The 22939-nt window shown below is 40.6% G+C and overlaps 1 protein-coding gene across 1 annotated transcript in view; it reads right to left on the reverse strand.

Moving 5' to 3' along the window:
* slc12a5b (solute carrier family 12 member 5b) overlaps positions 1-22939 on the reverse strand; it is a gene marked incomplete at both ends in the record, with an annotated part of 36825 nt that overhangs the window by 1932 nt on the left and 11954 nt on the right. Inside the window, 22 exons of the mRNA XM_080496064.1 lie at positions 146-339; positions 533-637; positions 833-940; positions 1106-1237; positions 1497-1666; positions 2166-2361; positions 2536-2704; positions 2820-2924; positions 3088-3207; positions 4103-4201; positions 4296-4414; positions 4572-4746; positions 4873-4930; positions 5141-5239; positions 5592-5759; positions 5836-6047; positions 6126-6373; positions 6494-6624; positions 6716-6770; positions 7129-7275; positions 9210-9350; positions 9455-9558. Coding sequence (XP_080352190.1) covers positions 146-339; positions 533-637; positions 833-940; positions 1106-1237; positions 1497-1666; positions 2166-2361; positions 2536-2704; positions 2820-2924; positions 3088-3207; positions 4103-4201; positions 4296-4414; positions 4572-4746; positions 4873-4930; positions 5141-5239; positions 5592-5759; positions 5836-6047; positions 6126-6373; positions 6494-6624; positions 6716-6770; positions 7129-7275; positions 9210-9350; positions 9455-9558 — 3055 coding nt within the window. The remainder of the gene's footprint in view (positions 1-145; positions 340-532; positions 638-832; positions 941-1105; positions 1238-1496; positions 1667-2165; positions 2362-2535; positions 2705-2819; positions 2925-3087; positions 3208-4102; positions 4202-4295; positions 4415-4571; positions 4747-4872; positions 4931-5140; positions 5240-5591; positions 5760-5835; positions 6048-6125; positions 6374-6493; positions 6625-6715; positions 6771-7128; positions 7276-9209; positions 9351-9454; positions 9559-22939) is intronic.

The raw sequence follows: 22939 nt of genomic DNA on the forward strand, positions 1-22939 counted from the left end.
TTTGGATAAAATTGTGTGTGTGTGTGTGTGTGTGTGTGTGTGTGTGTGTGTGTGTGTGTGTGTGTGTGTGTGTGTGTGTGTGTGTGCGTGTGTGTGTGTGTGTGTGTGTGTGTGTGTGTGTGTGTGTGTGTGACAGGTGACTCACGGCTTCATGTTGAAATTGAAAAGGTCTCTGCCAGTCACTGTGGCTGCTGATGGAGGGCTCTTCCCCTTGTTTGAACCCTTGTTGTCTTTCCAGGCGGTGGCGCCCCCTGCTGGAGAAACTGGTGACGTGGGACTGGTGGGGGTGGAGGTGTTCTTACCCGGGATGGGCTGTTTTGGTTGGGACACAGCACCAGATTGAAAGAGGTACACCATGGAGTGATGATGGGACAGAATGAAATAGGATATGTGTCAGGAATGAGTGGCCTGTGGAAGTTATTGATTACTGATAAATATTGCCGTGACTGCTCATCTTACAAGGAAACAGCATGAGAAGCTGAATAACACGACACAACAGGAGAAAGTGAAGGAAAAGGCACAGCTGCGTTACCTCCTCTTCTGATTTCTCTCCCTCCTCAGTGCTGGGCTGGGCCCTCAGTGCAGGCGGATTCTTGCGCCGGATGGACCCGCGGGATGAATCTGTAATGCTCTGGATCTGTGATGATAGAATGGGAAACATACCACTCAATTCCTAATTTCCCTCTGGAGTTCATTTTCTCCTCTGTCAAATCGGACGAGTCCAGACAGACATCTTATTATTCTCAATAAAAAGCCTAAAACGTTATAATGAAGAATGACAAACTGAAACTTTATTTTTCATGTGCAGATAATAGAGATTTGTAATGTTTACCTCTCTCTCCATCTCATTCTTGGTCAGATGCATTTGCTTCAGGATCTGTGAGCGTTGCTCCATTATCAGGGTCTTCTCATAGGTGTAGGCTGAGATGTCACCGTCAAGCTGTTAAAAACATTAGGTGAATGCAACATGCTACAAAGGCATGACATAATGTTTTGGTTTTTTTTTAAATACCAGCTTGCACACATCAGGAAGTTGTTATTTGACTGTTTCTACTTCTGTAAAGATCTTGGATTCTCAGAGGTATGTGCCAGACAAGCTTCTCACCATCTCCACCACTTCCACCACGGCATCAATGCGCAGATGATAGAGGAAGGTGATGAGGTCCTTCTTCATCTGAATGCTGTTGTCATCCATCTGAGCTACAGTGAAAATGCGCATCTTGCACTTCCTCCACACCTACAGTGCGAGACATTCACAGGTAACAAAGTCTGCATTGAGATGAGATGATGTGTGTGTTGTTGTTTATTTATTTATTTACCGTCTACACCAAGATTATCACTTATTTAATTTAATTTTGATCACACTTGGGCAGCTGATGGTCTGTAATGATTAAAAAGCGGTGATGCAAGGAAGAAAGCAATAACGTAATTTAAAAAGGATCCAGATTGCAATTATTTCTTGAGCGTGTGAAGAAAGCAGTGTTCCTGCTTCAGACCTTATGCTGGCGCAGCAGGAAGGGCAGCAACATCAGCATGCCTCCGTCGTGAACGATCCACCACACGTCTATGTGGCCTTCAGTGAAGCGTTCCCCATTGGACGGATAGCTGGAGATATTCTTCGGAACCAACAGAGCCAGACTCGCTATGGTTGTTTCTCTCACCACCTCTGAAATGTAAAAAAAATACACACATTATAAAAAGAAGTCGAAGGTTGCAGTGACTATGAGCTATTCTGGATCAGTTCAAACAAATGTATCAAATGAGGGGACCAGTGTGTATTTATTTGTTTATTAGATTACTTTATTGAATATTCTCCTGAAATATACAGTGTACCTTCGTGGTGTTAAGACTGTGATAGAAATAGAAAGTCATACATTAAGCGGTAAATGCTTTGACTTTACATCAAGTAGTAGAATGTTAAACGTTTAATGATGGAACACAACTCTAGATTAAAACACTCTCGAAGTAACCCCCTCCACCCCCCAAACAAAAACCCTCCAAAAACTAAGTACAATCACATCATAATGAGATAAACAGTGCATTTCTGACGCAGTCAATCAATCAACCCTCACTACCTCAGTAAAAGTGATCAATATGAAAAAAATACAAAAAGCACAGAACTCATGTAAACCAATAAACATTCACACAATGGGTTTTGAACATACCGATAAAATTCCTGAACTGCTGGTGGTACTCAGGTTGTTTCCAATAACGGGGCCAGCTGACCATTACAGTGTTGTGCTTCAGGCCTCCGAGTCCTCCCACCTGGATCAAGTGGGAGGTTCCATCTCTCAGGTTGGAGGAGATGACCACCTGGGAGAAGCCCTTCACTCGTTCTGTCTCCATCAACTTACGCAAAGACTGCAGAGACACAAAGATTGAAAAAAAGAACAAAACAGATGGTTAAAGACTTTTGGAAAACTGTTGATATATTGTGTGTATTAAGATTTGCACATATGGAAAATATGAGTTGATTTTGCGTGAATCCCGCATAACTTTGACTGCGGGCTGGGGAGTCATAAACTCTGGACAAACCTGATCTGCCCTCTGCGCTTCGGTATAATTTTTGAGAAAGGTTCCTTGAACAGACGTGCCAACGATGGTCAGACCCTTCCCTGCTTTCAGCTGATTGGCCAGGGACAGCAGTCGAGGCTGCTCCACGTTCTGCTCTGCGTCCACACTGACCAGTACCAGAATCTGAGGCCTAATAATCATAGAAAGATTTAAAAAACAAAATAAAAAAGATGGCACTGCTTATGAAAAAACTCACAGTCAACTCAAAACATCCCTTTGAAAATGCTGAGATTGATTGAAGTGACCTCCAGTTCTTGGTATGTGGCGGGCCCTCCTCCAACCTCATCAGAGCGAAGCGTGCGGCGCTGAGCGAGATCCCACGTATCCCGTCACCCCACTCCTTCTCTGCTCTGTCTCACAAAACATGAAGAGGTTTGCACATGCTGTGTGTATTGTACTCAATAATGTGTTTCTAACAACCAAAAAAACACGATGTGTAATGAGAACAAGCTTATTCCTTCACAGGTGTCTGCAATTCTGCCCAGATGTGAGGCTGAAGTCACAATTACTTACCCACAGAACTCAATATATTTGTAGATGCAGGTGGCGATGCCCATAGCCACGATGGCGTAATACCAGGAACAGATGAACATGAGTGACAGGCACAGGCTCATACCCAGGAAAGAAAGAGCCCTGAGGAGGACCAGACATCATGTTTACTTTAACCCAGAGCTTCACCGGTCTTCACCACTGGCTTAATCTAGCGTGACCACAGCTCATAATCATGGCGCTTTCACTTCATGTGAGAAGACCCGTAAACTCCAGGTTCCCATGAGAATTCGTGTGCAGGCGATACTGAAAGCACATTTTGACTGACCTGCCTAGGTCAAGTGCTTGCAAGGCCGTATGCTTCAATATTTAACCAAAAGTTGTGCCCTTTATCTTTCTAGTGGTGTTATTTACACATGTATTTGGACTTTAACGAATGGCTCCCATGCAGGAGAGTTGAGAAGTTAACTATATCGCCTCACTGCAAGAAACAAGTCAAAGGCTTTGCGAGTCCTCCCTTTGCTATGAGGTGCTCCCACTTCTTCCCACAATCCAAGTCCATGCTTGTTAAATTAAGTAGTGGCTCAAAATTGAATGTGAGTGGATTATTTTATCCAAGTGTTATCCCTGTGTATGGAAGACAGCTGGCTGGACTGACGTGCGACTATGCAAAAAATCCGTCAGTTCAATTTATTAATCCCTTATGAGAATTTTTCTGGCTCCTGACTCCAGTTTATACACAGAATCCTCACAAAGTGATTCAAATGTTGGCATATATAAAAAGTAAAAAAAAAACAAAACAACAAATTCTAGTGTTACCGGCTCAGAAAATATAAGCAAAGAAGGAAATAATAAAAACATACCATCAGCACATATATAGACATGGATGGCTTTGATTATGATCACACCTATATACTGGCAAAGATAATGTCAAAGAAGACAGCAAAGTGGAGGAAACAGATGTGAACAGTACAGGATTTGAAAGAAACTTATAAAAAAAAATAAAAGGTTTGTGAGCACAATTAGAGTAAAAACTCACCAGTGGTAGAATTTAAAACGAGGCCTCCAGTTTGGAGTCCTCAGCAGAGTCTGTAGTGCACAGGCCAGATTGACGAACATGTAGCACATCAAGAAGAACCTAAAGAGACAAGGACGTAGGAAGGACAAACCGTGTGATCTTGAGAGAGAAACCATACAGAGAATCTCAGTGATGTGATACATGATCTCCTTACATGGAGAGGATGGGAGCCACTGCATCCAGGGACGCGATGATGATGCCAATCTCACAAATGCTGGTGGTGAGCAGGAGCGCCCAGGTGGGCTCTCCATTGGCTTTGCCGTGGCCAAAAACCTGCGGGGGCATGTCGTGTGTGAGATTTAAATATTGTAATCATGATGTTCTGTTTCAAAATCTTCAGGCAAAGGAGAATATACAAGTTGTCTAACTACTGTAGGTGTGAAACATTGCTCTGGTTTTAGTCTGAAAGTTGCATTTGACTGCCACGCACTCTGAGAAAGGGGATGATGCCGTCCCTGGAGATGGCCTGGAGGAGACGTGGAGCTCCGGTCAGACTCTGAAGTCCTGCTCCACAGGTGGAGAAGAAGGAGCCGAACACGATGACCCACGGGGACGGCCACGCCAGAGTACCAATCACCAGATTACCATTAACTCCTTCACCAAACCTGTCAAGAAAAATGAGGAAAGAACCATAAGCTGACATTTGCAAATAAACGATCAGGTTTTAAAGCTTTTACATGAACAAAGATACTTCAAATCCACACGAATAAACACAGTTATTTGTCTCTTACTTGTCTCTTAAGACGACTCCTTCGATGCAAGCGCCAAACAAGATCACACAGGACATGTCTGAGAGAAAAAACTATTAAAGAAAACATTATTGAGAGGATATGAAGATACAAGATGAACATGAAAAAGAAGTGGGAAGCCAGCCGACTCTTAGCGCTGAAATTACTGAGTCACTCCTGTCTTATCGAGACTGAAATCTTTTATTCTAACTTTTCAAAAAACTTTTTTTGAGTTCCGCCATCCTTCAGCTTTCGGCTCCATGAAGGATACACACAGTGGAAGTGGTGGTGATGGCTGCAATGGTGCCGATGGGGATTGACTTCTGAGCATCGCGCAGGTCTCCAGAGCGGTTGGAGCCAGCCATAATACCTGTGAGAGGAGACACCTTCGAAAATCTGTTTTTATATGAATGGTAAAGATGGTGTGTAATCCTCTTTGTGAATCCACTGTGGACAGAATCAACATCAAAAGTTGTACTTGCCGAGGTGAAGATAGCAAAAGAGAGAAATTCTCCATTTGATTTATTTATTGGTTCTATACGGTAATCAGATTATTAATTCATTTTGAGGAAACCGCTTCAACTGTAAAAATTGCTCAGATTTAACTGGCATCAAATTCATGCATATTTTGATATCAAAAAGTTTACACTAAAGTTCGATGAAAGTTAGAGTAAAAGCAGCATCTCAAGTGGATTAAGACCTGGTCATCTTCTCAGTGGTACCTGTGACAGATGGGAAGTAGATTCCCACCAGCAGGGTGAAGAAGCTGGTGATGTCAGCCACGACGTAACGATTGGAGCTGGTTGTGGGACTGTCTGGATCTGCGTCAGATGCAAGTCCACGCTTCTCTACAATCATCCCTTTTTCAAGGTAATTGCCAAACAGGTTTTCTGACAAGAACAGAAGAGAAAGATCACAACAAATGAAATGCACGAGTAAGTGACATTCGTCATGTTGAACACTCACCTGCCAGGATCCCACTAGTGACCCCAGGGATTCCCTGTATCTCTGTGACGTTGTTGTTGTTGAAGTATTCGTCACAAGTGGCGTTGAGGGAATCAGAATCACAGAAGGACCTCCACAGTTGAGTGGTGACGGTATCATTGTCTATCTCAATGGCCTTTGCACAGATGTCATATCCTTTTGAACTAAGCGTTCGATTTCCCAGGATACAGACACTATTGAAAGAAACAAAACAAAAACGTGGCTACAACATTGTCAGATTTGAGAAGTTTGTTGTCAAAAGAGTAACTTACGGAAAGACAGGGGGGTCAATAGCGGTCTTGATGACACCAGCGTAAACCGCCACAATGGAGAGGATGACACAGGCGAGGAAGACCAATGCCAGCTTGTTGACGTACTTGACCCCCACAAACACCACCAGCGACATGAAGCTCAGCACAATGGTACCGTACACCCGCATGTTGTTGAGGAGAGCCGCCTCCGCCTCCGGCCCCTCCAGACCCTCGATTTTAAAGATGGCTGCCTGAGGAACTATATAAATCTAAAAGTGGGGAAGAAAGAGGATAGAGAGGATATAAAAATCTCAGACTGAAATAAAATCCACCTACAAGGACTGCATGTCAATTATAAAGGGATATCTCACATGTTTGATTCTACTCACCAGCAAAATTTCAATACAGCCAAGTATGTACATGGCTCCTGCAAACGTGGTGCCCAGGTAGAAGCAGATCCCAACGGCGCCGCCAAACTCAGGCCCCAGAGAGCGAGAGATCATGTAATATGACCCCCCGGCTGCAGTCACAATAAACACGAAAGACTCAGTGCCCACTCGGTTAACACACAAACACACTAATACAGTAAGAGCCTTCAGATATCCACTGACCTGGTACGACTCCATTTGTTGCAATGGCACTCATGGAGATGGCTGTGAGCATGGTCTGGCAAAAGGAAAAGGACAGCAGGTCCGTGAAAAGCAATCCGATTAAACATGGCTGACAGAGAAAAGCAGTAGTGGTTTGAAATCACTTCGGGGATGTGATCTGCTCCCGCCATCGCATTCATCTCTTGACAGCAAGGAGTTGATTGATAGATAGATAGATAGATAGATAGATAGATAGATAGATAGATAGATAGATAGATAGATAGATAGATAGATAGATAGATAGATAGATAGATAGATAGATAGATAGATAGATAGATAGATAGATAGATAGATAGATAGATAGATAGATAGATAGATAGATAGATGTGACTCATCATGTTGGTGCACAGCATTAATAACTGCAGTTGACTAACTGTTGAGCAACACATGAAGACGATGATGAAGGATCCAAAGACGCCTCCAATTCCGACCATCCACGTCATCCGTAAGAAAAGGATCACGCCAAAAATATTCTGGATACACGGCAAGTACACTCCCATCAGAGTTCCCAGCTGAGGCGCCTGGAAAACACAAGACAAAGCACCAATTGTGACTAATTTAACATTTCTTGTGTCTCGGCGTTCATACATCACTTGGTATTTCTCTACACAAAGTGTTTTGGAGTTGTGATTATGGTCGGTCACTGAATCTTCTGTTGATCTGTCGACTTCAATTTTGTCAGTCTTTTCAACAGCTGTTATGGAAATTAAAGTCTGATTTTCACTATGAAAAACAGAGAAACAAAACAAAGAGCCCATTCTGCATTTCAGAAAAACAACAACAGTTTCATATTCTATTTTTCCCAGTTTATGTTTATTATTATTATTATTATTATTATTATTATTATTATTATTATTATTATTATTATTATTATTATTATTATTATTATATAATTATTGCAAGGAGACAAAAACCAAACCTCATGTATTTTGTCATCCACATTTACATACAACATACCAATGACAGAGACCAGAAACCCATGAGCTGAGTTGTTGTTGTTGTTGTTGTTGTTGTTGTTTTTGTTGCTGACAGTAACACAGGCAGCGATTCCTGTCATGTTGTATTTTGTAAACAACACAGTGGTACACGATCAACTTTTATGGTGACAGTCTTTGGCAGCAAACAAAAGAAAGCTGCATTCAAAATGACACAAAATCTCACAAACACACAGAAAAACAAAGCCATATGTCAAAGAAGATGCCCAAGTCTTCATTGTGATTCACGAGGAGACCAAATGTGGAACCAGTACAAGTAATATCCTAATATGCAAATGTTTGTCAGGCTTTTTCTGCAGAATGGATATAATGCAGGTGTGCAAATGTGTGTGCATATGCACGCATGTGGCGACTTTGCACAATAATGTTCCCTCAACTCTGTGTTATGACCCGCAGCCTTAACCATTGAAGTACTTGGGAATTCCAACACTCGTGAGTAGTTTAAGTATATTTCAGAATAGTTTTATTTATTTAAATCAACATCCACATATGTCATTTACATATACAAAGTTCAGCTGGAACAATGTAAAACTAGCACACATTTCAACATTGATCTTCATTAAGTACTAGATTTTTCATCTTTCTTTAAAAAATGTTGTCCACATACCATTGAATCCAAATATCTGAAAGTATAATATGAATTATAAGGTGCATATCTTTAAAAGCCTACATACCATCTCTAGGCAAGAAGAAATAGGGTCACTTTCCTCCAAAAAGGGTACAATTTGGAAATGTTTTTGGATGTTAATGTGGTTGAAAACATAAAAAAAATGGTGTTTTATAATAGTTTTGACAAGTTGCAGATGCTATAGTTAGCTTGGAAGGAAAAGAGGCTTTTTTTTTAATGAGATATCTGGTCAGGATTCCCGAGTATCATGCACCAGTAACAAGTGAGGCAAACTTCTTCAAGATTTTTGGACCACTAACAGCAGTGGTCTGCAATGAGCTCAGGATGTGAGGCATCATAGCTCAGTGGCCAGTTTTGTTCACATGAAAAACTTAAAAATCTGCTTTTGAGTTTGGATTGTGATAGATCTGGCAGAGCAAAAAACAAAGAATAAACAGACAGAGGAAAATATGTCAAGACTGTGCTGCGATTCTCTACTGGGTTAAGAAACTGACAAATACAATTAAATTGATCTAAAGTGTGTTATTCTGGGAGTTTCTGGGAGTTGTTCAATGATAAGCGTAGTTCAATACCATAAAACATGGCTTACAGTGATCGAGTGATTAATTTGTACAAAAGAAATAATAAAACTGAATTTGGTTTTATATTTTGATGTAACCTGATAAAAGAAAAGGTACTGCCACCCCTTCTGTCAAAAGTGACTAAACCGTCAATATTTCATATATTAATTAGGTTTTCAATTTCAACAAACCTCATCATGTGATTAAATGAACAGTCTGGCAATATCAGGTTAACATTTCTGGCGACTTTGATGATAAACATTTGATTCTACCTTGATGGGTTTTTTGGACGGACGTCCCCCTTCCTCAATGTTCTCGGCCTCTTCGTGCTCTTTGCTTCCAGTTGGCAGGTTGGAGTAGTTGGCCAGCGTGCTGAGCAGAGAGGAGACCATCGGACTAGTATCCATCTCCTCCTGCAGCAAACACACACAGAAGCGCACGGGCATAATACAACTCGTTACAGCAAACACGCCACCAGATAGCTCTGGGTTTAATTACATAGACGATGAGTCCACACCTCAAACAGAGCCATGTTCTTGCCATCATACTGCTGGCTCTTTTCCACATCAGCTGCTGCACTGCTGTTGATGAAAGGACTGCTCTCTTTGGGGTTCCCATCACCTGGAACAGAGAAATGAAAGATCATCCATTAATCTGTCCCATCTGTCCATCCATCCATCCATTAGGATACAAACCCAACACAACCCTGTCAAGGCACATTATACAGAAAACAATGCTCATGAGCAAGCAGAGGAGATGGGGAATAGAAAAACTCCCATTTAACAGGAATAAACCATCAAAACCAGACTCAGAGCTGGACAATTTCTGCCGCCTTACTTCCCCTTTGATAATTACTGGTTTATCTAACCGTATATATTTAAGAGTTAGGCTTAGGCTAAGGTTAAGGGTTTAGGTCAGCAGTTAAGTATTAAGGTCAAGGTTCATGTTGAGGTTAAGGCTAAAAGTTTGGTTAAAACTTAAGGTTAAATTCAGGTTGGGTTTCGGATAAGAGTTAACGAGACAGGATTGATGCATGTTTTAATACTTTTTCTGCATGTTTTGCATGGGAGACTTCCACAACTCTCACCCAGGAGCTGGCCTTTGGGGCTGGATATATTGTCACAGGTTCCCCCCCATCTTGTCCATTTCCTGTTTTAGTCTGAAGTCTTGTTCTGTCTCTTACCTCAGGATATTTGACTTCCCTTCTTCATGGCTGATTGCTGTTCCTTGTCTTCATGTGTTTAACCTGTGAGTGAGTGTGTAATTGTCTTCACCCGGTGATGGCAGTATCTATGTATTGTGCTTCAGTTCTTAATTGCCATTTCATCTTTGTTCTTTGTGCCAGTTGTTCCAGCCTCTTGAGTGATTATCTGATTCCGATGTACACCTGCACAACTCTGCCTCTGCTTTCTCACGGACACTGCTGTTGCTCTGGCTCACATCTGCACAACAGCGGCTTTCCTGGCAACGTGATCCACCTCCCCTTTTCTCTGTTCTTTTTTATAAAGAGAACTCATGTCTCGCCATCTGGCATTTTGAGTGACACACTTTAGTTTTTTGGTTTTTTTTATAAGTTGTTTGATTCCTGTGTTTTCTACATTGTTCCTGGCCTTTTTGGGATTTTAAGTTAGCCTTTTGTCTACATCATCCAAAATACTGAATCCCTATATATTGTACCATTCCTAATGAATCTAAGTGACATCCTTTCTGTCTGTGCAAAACTCGAATTGCCTTGCACCTTTGATAAAACATTATTTCATAATATGACTAGCTCTAAAATGCTGTCCATGGTGTATCCTGCCATCACCCATCATCAGCTGGGATCGGCTCACAGGATAAGCAGTATAGGAGATGGGTGGATGGAAGAATAATCTGTATTGGCAGATTGTCCTGGTAATCTTTGACAGGTTTTGCATTTTCCTGCTCCTTCCTCCAAATCAATCAGACTTTATTATGCTGTCAAAATCAACATCCGGATCCAATTGACTCTTCTTCCATATCCTTAAGGTTCAACAAAGCCTTTCTTTTTCTCTCCTTGAACCAGCGATATGTATGCCTCAACAGCCCAGCTAGCCAGAGCCACTAAATTGCTTCTTGTCCATCTTGTTATCCACCAATTTACACCACCAGTGTCAGTACTCCATGGGGTCCAACTCACTTCATTGCCAAACTCTAGATTCGACAAATGTTATTATTTTCTTCAGATAATCTGCCCTCAATTGATTTTCCATTGAATCTAAAATAGGTGTAGTCCTGCAGCAGAGCCTCTGCAGCCCAAAACAACAGAATCAAGTCACCTCTTCCAGTTCCCCAAGCTACAGCAGTATTATACACTAATCTTCAAAGCAGAGAGGAGAGTTAAATGCAAGCCAAACTGCTCTCACACAGCACATAATCCTTTGAACGGTCCACTGCTCTTCTAAAGATGCATCGCCTGTCGAACTGGATCAGAAAGCTTTTCAGTTTTATGTTGCTGTTGAGATTTTATCCATGTCTCATCACCGAGAGAGCACAACACATCCCAAATACCTGAAGCTAATATGTCACCTCTCTGTGGAGTTCTTTTATTTGTAAAATGAAAAAAAAAAAAAAAAATCTTTGAAGAGAAGGCCAGAGTGAACAGGGAGAGAACCCGTGTTCTGGATGATGAAACCTTCACTGCGCAGGATTTGTTTTGAAGTCAGTTTGTCGCTTCACTCAGAGTGACCGTGTAAAAAATACTGAAGCCAACCACCTGAGCATTTTGTAATCCACCATGATTATTAAATCTGCATTTAAAGCTCATGTCTGCTTCTGGCTTAGAATGAAATCAGCTTTTAAAAAAATTGCAGTTTAGCCACGTTTTACACATGCACAAGTGTGTGTGTGTGTGTGTGTGTGTGTGTGTGTGTGTGTGTGTGTGTGTGTGTGTGTGTGTGTGTGTGTATCTTCTTTTTAAGGTTTGTCATCCATGCTTTGTCTCTCCTCATCTGTCTTGCCTGGACAACTGATGACTTTGAGCCTCCAGATGTGACACCTGAACACCAGTCCGAGGCCTCATTTCTGACACTGTGGCAGCGGCACACAGATCAAACACTTCAGTCTGCTCTATATTCTGCCTCCTGACCCTGGCTCCGCAGATTTTTTCATGTTCATCACGCAACAAACCTCCATGTAAATGTCAGCAGATGAGTGGTGATGGATTTCTGTCCTGACTTATTACCAATGAGAAATGAAGTGTTTTACAAACCCCCCCCCCAAAAAAAAACATCGAATGACTCCTTCAAATAACAGCTCTATCCCGTACCTTTTTGATCTCTGAAATTGATGGTCAGTTGAAGCTGACAATGATCTATTTGTGAAACTTCACAAAACAAACCTGGCTTGTGTACTGTGATCACTCAGGATTAGAAGCAAAGTCACGCTTTTGTTTTTCCTAATCAATCAGCTGGTGACCGTGAGGCGTAGCCACCCAGAGGAGGTCAGAGGTCCCACGACTCTCTCAAACTCATTTCCTGCTCCATCACTTTGGCCTCATCACACAACCTATGAGCTCACAGGCATGATCCTGGACAGTATGTTTTCTTTTCTTTCTATTTGCATGCACATTTCTTCTTATCATTTATCACATCGCGTTATGTAAACATTCACATATGACGGCCAAATCAAAGGCCTTCTGCCTCCACAAAGGTTGATTCGATGTGTTAGTCTGAAATCCTCCCTCCCCCTCCAACTACTCTGTTAAGTACATGTTTATTAAGAGGCAACTGAGGATGTATGAAACATTTGCAAAGTCTAATTTTGGCTGTTTAAGTGCAGAAGAAATTTTAGAATGTCAGAATAATTGCTGATTCTGGTTAGAATATTTTCAGGTCGAAAAACTTCAGAATGTTCTCACCATTTGATTGGCATTTTTAAAAGCTCTTTGTGTTGACTGTGTGTTACAAAGGACTTGTGAATTGAGCAATGAGCAAAATGTTGATGGAATTACAGGATTGAAGTGTCAAAATACTGAGTCGTGCAGAATTTGCTAAATACTGTGAAGCCTTTTTAAAACATTGTGATTCCCATTTAGCAGACCAGATGGTGTGAATTAACCTTGCACTTGCTGTGGGCAAACTTTTGACATCTCTACTATAACTACTACCATATATCACTACTATATCATTACTACTATATATCACTAGAGGAAAGTCAACAATGCGGGGGTGAACATGGTTTAATTCCTACGATTTTCAAGGGGAGATGGTTAATAATAAAAAAGAGATCAAAACATAATCAAATCTGGAAAAAAATGTGCGTTATATTTTTTTTCAAAGTCCCTGTGGTTCATAACTCATCAGTGCAAGCCATCAGCCTGTGTTGTTACACAAGAGACATCAATAAAACTGGATGAAAAATCAGTAAATGCACCACGAGTGGATGATAAGATTTGATCAACAGATTAATGAACCAGCAGCCTGTTGACATTCGACAAAAACTATGAAAATGCACTTTTGCCTCGAGGAAGATCAGAGTCCCTGTGATAGCCACATCAGGAAAAGTCAGTGACTTTGGATCGTAGTGGCTGAAAGATAGCCTCTAAGAGTATTACAGCCTTATTATGAAGCGCTAACAATGTGTCTGTCTCACAAAATGCTGTTGATGTGCAAATAAAAATACAAGTGAGTTTCAGTGCGTGTGTGCTTGTGCTATTGGGTTAGGCCCCCAGTCAAAAACTGAAGGATGTTATTCAGGGTGCCATTCTTCTGAATTCCAAGTAAATAAATAGAGTAAAAGATAAGAGGTCAAGGGTTTGAGTGTGGGGCCAGGGCTTTCTTCTTGAAGGCTTCATGCTCTTTCTGAGTCCCTGGGTGCCCCAATTTCCTCCTCCAGTCAGAAATATGTATATGGGGTTAATTAGTAACCCTAAATGGGAGTGAGTGTGAATGTCTGTTTTCTCGGTGATCGATTAGTGACCTGTCCAGGGTGTATCCTGCCTTCAGCCACAGTCAGCTGGACACGAGAACCCTGTGACCCTCAACTCAATAAAGTTCTAAAGTAGACATGCAGATGAAGTGTTAAGCTATGTGTCCATGTCACAAAAAAATGTGGTATATTTCTAATATAACAGCTGTGTAAAGAGGTATGACTGACATTTGTTAAACAATACAAGGCTCCACCCATTTATTTATGGAAAGAAACATAATCAGACCTTGAAGGTTTTAAACAATTCAAACATCTGAAAAACTATTTAGATGAAGCATTGAGGAGACTTTTGGTGATCTTTGAATATTTTGTGGCAATATCATCAGGTAAGGATGGTTATTCTTTTCAAAAACATGTAAATAACCAGGAAACCTCCGACTATACTGAGATAAAGAAGATCGAGCGCTGTCATTCACTGTTGGCATTGCGAGCATTTAAAGCTCCGGGGACTGAACTGAACATACTTTCACACAGCACAGAGCCACACAGATGACTGAACTCTTGATTTATCTTGTTTTTTCATGAAAAAGAACAAAACAAAGCAGCTTAATACTGCAATACATAATTCCGCTCATGCCTGAAGATACTCTACACAGAGATTCACATTTGTGCAGACAATATATTAAGATTAAAGATTTTATGAGGTTTTGCTGTCTGTCTGCACAATAATCCTGCTCAGGTATGACACTGTCCCTGTTGATCTTTACCCATCTCTTCATAAATCCTTTGGCCCAGAGGGTGGAAAAAAGAAAATCTGTGTTCCCTGTGAGGCCTCAGTGGAGCAAAACCTCCTGCTTGAATCTCGGGTCATGAAATTCAACGCTGAGGCCTTTGTTCCAGCGGGACAACTTCTTTTTCATCAGTCTATAAAGATGTGGATACAGTTGTAGCTGGACAACAGACACTTTCTGTATTGAATCTAGATTACATAGTCAGAGGAAGGGATCTCTTACCATTTACATGAAACAGCACCGAAACTCACTGAGGATCAGATTCTGATACAGTATGCATTATATCACCATTACGCTGATGGCAAACATCGTTCATACGACCCTCGACAGTGCGAGTTCAACAGAAGGCCATTTGATATAAGAAACATATCTCACATCTGATGATTTGTCAGGCTTCACAAAGAAATACAAGACCACAGCAATAGTCACAATCATAGTCCAACTCCTGTGAGTTTTAACATTCAGTGTAAGATTTGACTCTTGGCTGATAAAATTGGTAATAGCAAAGCATTCTGAATCAGGCCTGCTTACAGAAAGTACAACTCTCATTTATCTCAAGGATCAGTGCAAGGTTAGTTCTGCATTAGCAGTAATTTCAGACAATTGACTTTTACTATTATGTGGCTCACATCAATGCAACACAACTCAGGCCTGTGATTGCAGACCCCAATCACAAACAGGAGGAGGAATCTGAAGTTGATCATAAAACTGAAGCTATTGAAAGGTATTGTTTGGCGTTTTAAGCCACCAAACCACGTGTGATCTGAACAGTTTTTTTTTCTATAATAAGATGAAATCAAAAGCATGGACTTTTTCTGTTTGATTTCATAACACTGAAGAATCATCAACCAAGAGATTACAGTATAAACTGACCTACATAGAAAACTGCAGCTTAAGAGTCAGAAGCAAATGGGGAGAAGCAGCTTTTCGTTCCAACACTCCCTCACCTGTGGAACAAACTTCCTGAACATCTGAGGACTGATCACACTCTCACTTCTTTTAAATCAGGACTTAAAACATTTTTATTTGCACAGGCTTTTGAATGAACAATATACTTATTATTATTACAATAATAAGTATAATAATAATATACTTATTATAATTTTGTAACCTTTATTGGAATAAAGCTCTTACCTGGTTTTATTCTCTTTTTTATGCTGTTTTTAATTCCTTCAACTCACATTAACTTGAAAATTGCTCTTTGAAATTAATCGTTGAATACTTTCTTGAGTAATGAAGTGACGTTCTTCCTCTGCTCGCGTGGAAAATTCATCATTTCTATGTTGGATGCATAGAGCGAGTCTGCTGTTTTCAAAGGTACCCGGGACAGCGTGATGTGTTTTCTGATGAGAGGCTCTCATATTTTTAGGTAATTTGAAACGCCAAATACCATAATGGCAAAATAAAGTGGACCCAAATGAAAGGATGAGAGTGCGTGATAGGTTTGAAAGTTTTTCACACTCCTAATTGTTTGAGATTAAGATTCTTAGTTGCTTGCTTTAATGTATTTCTTTTATTTCTTTGTAAAGCGCTGTGAATTGTCTTGTATCTGAATGGTGTTCTATAAATAAACTTGCCGAGCTTTAAGAGACATGAAGGCTTCATGGACATGAGCAGTATGATTGTCCTGCCTGGTCACTGAATAAAGGAGTGTCAGTAATGATTGATGGAAATATTAGATGTAATTCTGTTGGTTTAGTGTTTGTCAATGGAGGTCAAGCTTTGTTTATGTACTTCTAAGCTACTGGGTAATCCTTGTATATGCGTTATATCCTGTGTGTGACACTTAAGTATTGTTTAGTTTATGAGAGTTCACTTCAGGTCAAGTCAACACCTCTGCTTAGCATGATTAATGAGTACTCTGTAAAGGAGAAAGAAGATGCACCAAGTGGAGCTGTCATGAAAATAAACAACTAAATTGTAACAGAAGAGTTTTAATAAGAGTGGAGTGTTGTTGAAAAAAGATTTATAGTACGTGAAATAGGACTTAAGAGTGGTTTATTCATGTTTATCTTGATCTTATCCAGAGTGTTTTTTGTTTGTTTTTATGTTTCTTTAATAGAGTTAAGACCGAAGCCTGGATGTGGATTCTCATTTCTGCTTTAAGGCTACATTTGACATATTAAATGATTTTGTGTCACAAAAGCGAATTACTGCACTAGTCTGACAAAACTGGACCGATGATCTGTTCAGATAGTGCAAACAGAGCAGGCCAAGGATGGAAACTGTTCTCTGAAATGTGCTCTACACCAAATCCTGACCCTCAAGTCAAATAAGCATGTAAAAAGGTAAACAGGGCCCCAAACAGAATTAAGAAGCCAGCGGACTACAAACTGTTAAAGTGACAACTGATGGAGTACCTTTAAAGGACTCACAAGTTCTTCATTAACTACCGTTGTGGTTGGTAGTGTCAGAAATGGCCGAATAGCAACAAGCTGAAAAAGTGCATTTTGTCACTTATTGTAATGAAGACTGACTCCAAATCCTGTCTACCTGATTCTTCAGAACCTTTACCATTGACAAAATTATCAACCTAAATGCTATCAGGAATGCCTGCCTCTATAAGAGTGTTTCTTGTTGCCCTTTTTTGTCCTGTAAAACCTGTTTCACAGAGTCTGTTGTGCCCAGCTCATTGATGACCACCTCGCCTGCTCAGTCCCGAGACGGGGCAGAGGACTGCAGTACCTGGTGGACTGGATGGAGGGATATGATTCTGAAGAACACGACAAGGTCCCTCGCTCCCTTATCTTCGACCCTGATCGAGTACAACATTTCTATGAGGCCCACCCAGACAAACCATTTGCTCACTATAAAAGACTCCAGTTCAGCTTCCAGTATTTGTCAAATCCAAATTTTCCCACAATACTAAAAACTTTGTCTATGAAGATTCTGAAGAATGTTTTTGCTGCCTGTATTTTCAAAATATGCGTGCAGATGCGTGCTGATCTTTGCAACACTAACTCACTTCTCACTCAGGTCTGGTTTATCCTTGTCATTGTTATTTTCACTTTTTACTTCGGTTGCATTCCTGCCTGTGGAATATTTCAGTCTGTCAAGAAATGAATGAACAACTCAAACTGTAATTTTAAATCACTTTTCATATGATAAAAATGCAGCACAAAGTGCTTTACTTATAACACACAGAGCCCTTCTCATCACATCGTAGGCCACCACTCTCCCACTCACATTCATTCAGAACATATGGGGCTCATTGCACTTAATGTTTTATGGCATTAAAAGGATAACATTGGTATAAGCCTATATCTCTCTCTTTAGGCACAACATGGCTCAGCTACATTCCTGATTTAAATTACTTTGGTTAAATTACTTTGGTCAGATATCTTCATAGTGTCTGAACACCATGCTCATCTCTAAGAAAGTACCTTTCTTAGAGGTCACATACCTAAATATGGACTAAATCTACCTAAACATATCTAAATATGGTCACATACTTAAATATGGTTGACAGTCGAATATACATAGTTGCCACATTTTTATTGTAGGGAGAGTTGAGGGATGAGTCAAAGAATACACTCAGGCTCCTCACAGTGATGCTGTGGATCAAAGTAATATCATCCAGTGTTACTGTTTAGATCATTTATCTCTCAGATGTTTTATGCTGAATATAATAGCTTCTGTTTTCTGTGTTCAGGATCAGAGAATTCCAGCTCAACCAGACCTTTCTGTCTTTCAGAAAAGCTTCTGGTATGACATGTTGATCAGGATCAACTGGTTTCATAGATAGAGAGATTTGTGTATATTTTGCATAACAATGGAGTGTTTCTTATAATATTCCCAACAACAAGCATGTATAATGTGAAAAGTATAAGTCCTAAGACAGAGCCCTGTGGAGCTCCATGCTTCCCTTTAGTCTGAGCTGAAGGGTTATCATTAACGTAATGAGTGGAATCATAATGTTTGTAATGGAAACATAATAAGTAGAATCTGTCTGATGAATATGATTTAAACCTGGTTTGTGCTGTACCTTTATGTCCCAGTCTCTGTAATAGTATGTTATGATCAGTAGTGTGAAACTCAGCACTGTGATCTAACAGGAAAAGAACAGAGATGAGTCTTTTGTCTGAGACCATGAGAAGATCTTTACTTACTTTGATCAGAGTGTCTCTGTGCTATGATGAGCTCTAAAACCTGTCGGAAAAGACTCAAATAGCTCCTTTGTGGATAAATGAACACATAGCCGACTTGCAACAACATTTTCCAGCATTTTAGAAATCAACAGGACATTAAATATTGGCCCATAACATGTTTAAACAAGTTAAATGTCTTTATAGAGTCCAGGCAGGATTGGATCTAACACATGTTGCTGGTTTGGATGAAGCCACGATTGAGGAGAACTCAGAGAGCTCCATAGGATAGAAGCAATATTACTGTAAATCACTTTGGTGAATGATGACATGATTGAAAGAAATTGATGATACCCCTATGAGGGGACAGAGACATGCAATCAGATAGTTTATTTAAGTTACAAGCATAGCATTCACCCTGCAGCTGAACTTGGATGCATATCTGGATCTTTCCCCTCACTTTCTACTTATCTTGACACAAGCACGAACTCCAGACAGTGAGCTGCCATATCTCATCTTCTCAAGTCCTTGGCCCGATATGAGCATGACAGCATGTTTAAACTTATGTCTGTGCGTGACCCTGAGTTTACAGGAAATTTTCTTGCTCTTTGACACCAGATCTTTGGTCTTGGCATCTGGTATATGATTCCTCTGTCCTCATTCTCCATGTCAGCTTCTGAGTCGTTTCTCCTCCTTTTCAGTTTCAACCATCTCCACAGAAAGATAGAGGTTTTACAGCTTAGCTCGACAAAGTTAGCTCACTTGCCGGTCACATGCTTTCTTCATGTATGTAGTTTGACTACAGCAACTGTAAAATTGCTCTAAGACAGCAAAGAGAAGAAGACAATTTAATGTCACACAAGCACTTTTTACTATTACAGTAACTTCACTGCTGAAGAAGTAACAATAAACTAGAATCAATTCATAATTGACAGCTGACACATTATTTCTGTCTATATTTAACATCTACAGCCACAACAATGTGAGCTGGTGTCACAAACTGCCAGCCTCTGTACTCAAACAAACTGATCATACTCCGAAAGTGTTATTTCAACTCATGATATGTAAAGTCTCTCAGAACTTTTTTGTTGCTGCAAAACATATTCTCTTATTTGCATGAAAAAATTAACCTTAAACTGGAATTTAATTTAATCCCTCATCTTTATGATCAAGTATTGGCTGCGCTTTAGATAACACAATATAACACTCTAAAATTAACAGTGGATCAGACAGTTCAATCACTCTAATGCAACATTATTTCTGTGATCACTTCCAGAATTAAAAGTTAAGGTCGCTAAAGTACTCTGACATAACACATACAGATAAAATGTGAATATGACTTTGCGGCTTTATCACTTTGTCTCCAGAAAAAATTAGTTTTACAGGTGAGTTCACCAGACACGTAAATGTCCCACAGCTTTTAAATCACTTTATTGGTAAGCGGTGATTAGCTCAGAGAGAAGCTCCTAACATGTTTGTATTGAGCTGGGCTGAGAACCGACTGCAGCGTGCAGATGAGAGACGACGTGTGGTGCAGATTTGTACCCTTGATGTGACATGGCTATTAAAAAAATGGACAGTTTATACCGGCTTTTAAAAGCTTAATAGGACGCAGGCTCAGGGGGATTATCCAGCAGCTGCTGGAGGCCACAGAGGAAGGCAGAAATTAACTTCTGCATGTGATGGTGACTGCAAACTCACAATTACATCACACACACACACACACACACACACACACACACACACACACACACACACACACACACACACACACACACACACACACACACACACACACACACACACACACGCACACACACACACACAGAGAGAGAGAGAGGCGGTAAATGAGGAATTACAACTAATTCCATGAAGCCATTTGTTTAATTCAAACCTGTCTCTTCACTCTTTTTACACATGTTGACTAATGGTTGGAAGGTGTTTTTGTCATTCCAACTGTGCATGTAAATAACAGTCTTGACTGCAGGCTTATTTGAAATTAAATGCCCACATATATTTTTTTCTCGCCTCAGTTTTATCAGGAAATTGTTAAAAAAAAAAATTCAGCTGGTGATTTCTAAAAAAAAATAAAAGGAACAGAAGAAACCTATTGAAATGAAACTTACCTAAAACAGTGAAGGGTGAATGTCAACAATATCAGTAATACCTCTTTCTGCTGTGAAGCTACTGAATGTTAACGCAGGTCAAGCTAATGCTCAGTGGACGATGAAAGAAGATGTCAATAATTACTCCGCTTAAATCACCTGCTCTATAAACATTATGACTCTATGACACCGCCCGAACAGACTGCTTCCAAAATTTTACATTTGCTTTTAAATTGTTGCAGAAGATAAGAATTTTGATGGGGGATAAATAGGTTTTGCATGGCCGCCTGCCAATGACTGAGGAAAACTTACTTCACATACTTGGTATTTTCACAACATTACTCTGTGCTTACAAAAAACTTAACTGTCACTATCAGGCCTTCAAGCAATCACTATGTCAACAAATGTCTTTCATCTTAGCAGGACCATGGAGAAATCCTATCATACATTTAGAAAGTTGTGCTTGAGTAGTTTTAGTCACAGTAGGAATACAAGGCCAATGCATCTCATAGGGATGTAATTTCACTGCTATTATCATTTTCTTGACACTATTATCTCTGATGGCTCATTTGAATGACGTGTGTGTGTGTTAACCAAGTGGAATGTGTATGTGTTCAAACAGAAGCCGTTCAGAGTGCAGACAGGCTGTATAAAGGTCTTTGTAAACATTATTCTAAGGATAGCATGGAGATGTTAAACAGTGCTAAGCAGTGTTTATTAAACCAGCATGTACCATGAATGAACTTCAAACATGTTGTTAGACTGTGGGAAGAAAGTAGAATAATTGGACCAATCCCATGCAAGCAGGGGAGAACATACAAACTCCACAGAGAAATTCCTCCAACAGGAACGCACAAAAAATCACATGCCATGCAGTCCCAGGACTCATGTGGAATCGTAAAACTATATAAAGCATTCAAGCACTTCTTCTGAACGAGTTTAAATAAGTCTGTAAAATGAGACGAGCACTTACCCACAGCATATTCCCTCAGCACACTATTCAATCCAACACTTTACCCTTCACAACGCTGCGCGAATTTAGACAACACGATTCATCAACTCTTCAAGCATTTGAAAATCACCCAGCAGAATGTTTGTTTTCAGAGAACAGGTGGTGAAAGAGATGCTGAGGAAGGGGAGAAGAGGAAATGGAAATTCCTTTGGTTTTGCGACGGTCACAATCCGCTGTACTTGCAAGTGTGTGCTATCTACGTGTAAAAACGTGGGCAAAATTTGGGGATCCGTACGTGGTGAGTACCGCCTCCATACGGATTTGGAGCACGCGGACACGCCGTAGCATTTTTCGTGCATGAGGAACTTTCGCTGCGTTTGGGCTGCTTTTGGGCAACGGATTCACCCCGGTACGTGTGACGCGCGTGCCTTCCACAGCCAATGTGCACACAACACACGGACTCCGTGCTGCTTGAAGCTTGCAGCCAGAGTTACCAGATATGGCCAGTGTCCCCCAATTACGGAACCAAATTCTCTTACCTTTTAATTGTTTATTTTGTGCATTTGTGTGTTCTTAAACATATAGTTTGATGGTTTAACATGATTTCTACATAGGCTGAAATTTGGGCTGTTTTTTTATTGAAGTGTGGTTTTTACATTGTTTGGGCTGGAAACATTGAGTCATATCAGGCAACCCTGCTTGAGGCATCAGATCACAGAATCTCTGCGGTGGAATGGGCGGTATCTGGAGGCAGCAGCAGCTGGGACATCTAGTGGAAAAACTCACGTTCATCGCACTTGCACGCACTTACAACAAGTGAGTAAGGAGGCCGTACGTCAGCAGCATGTGTAAGTATGGCCTCCATTGGAGAACATGGCAATCGCATGGAGATCGTATGTTATAAGCACGTACAACTCACTTACGACATGTGCAACATACGATGCACGTAACCGCTCATGGCCAGGCGTGGCGTGCAGGCAACGTACTTACACCTTGCGTTGATGTACTCCCTCCCTGCTCTTGCCACTCCCTCCCCACCTTTACAGAAAAACGTGGTGGCCGTTGCCTCCCTAAAAAAACGTACGGACTAAAAACACGGCGGGTGTGTTGTGACCGTTGCTTGAACCACAAGTGAAAGGCTGATCGTCAAAGACATGAAGCAGTGTAGTCTTGTTTTACAAC

Source organism: Blennius ocellaris, assembly GCF_963422515.1.
Source record: "Blennius ocellaris genome assembly, chromosome: 5".
NCBI lineage: Eukaryota > Metazoa > Chordata > Actinopteri > Blenniiformes > Blenniidae > Blennius > Blennius ocellaris.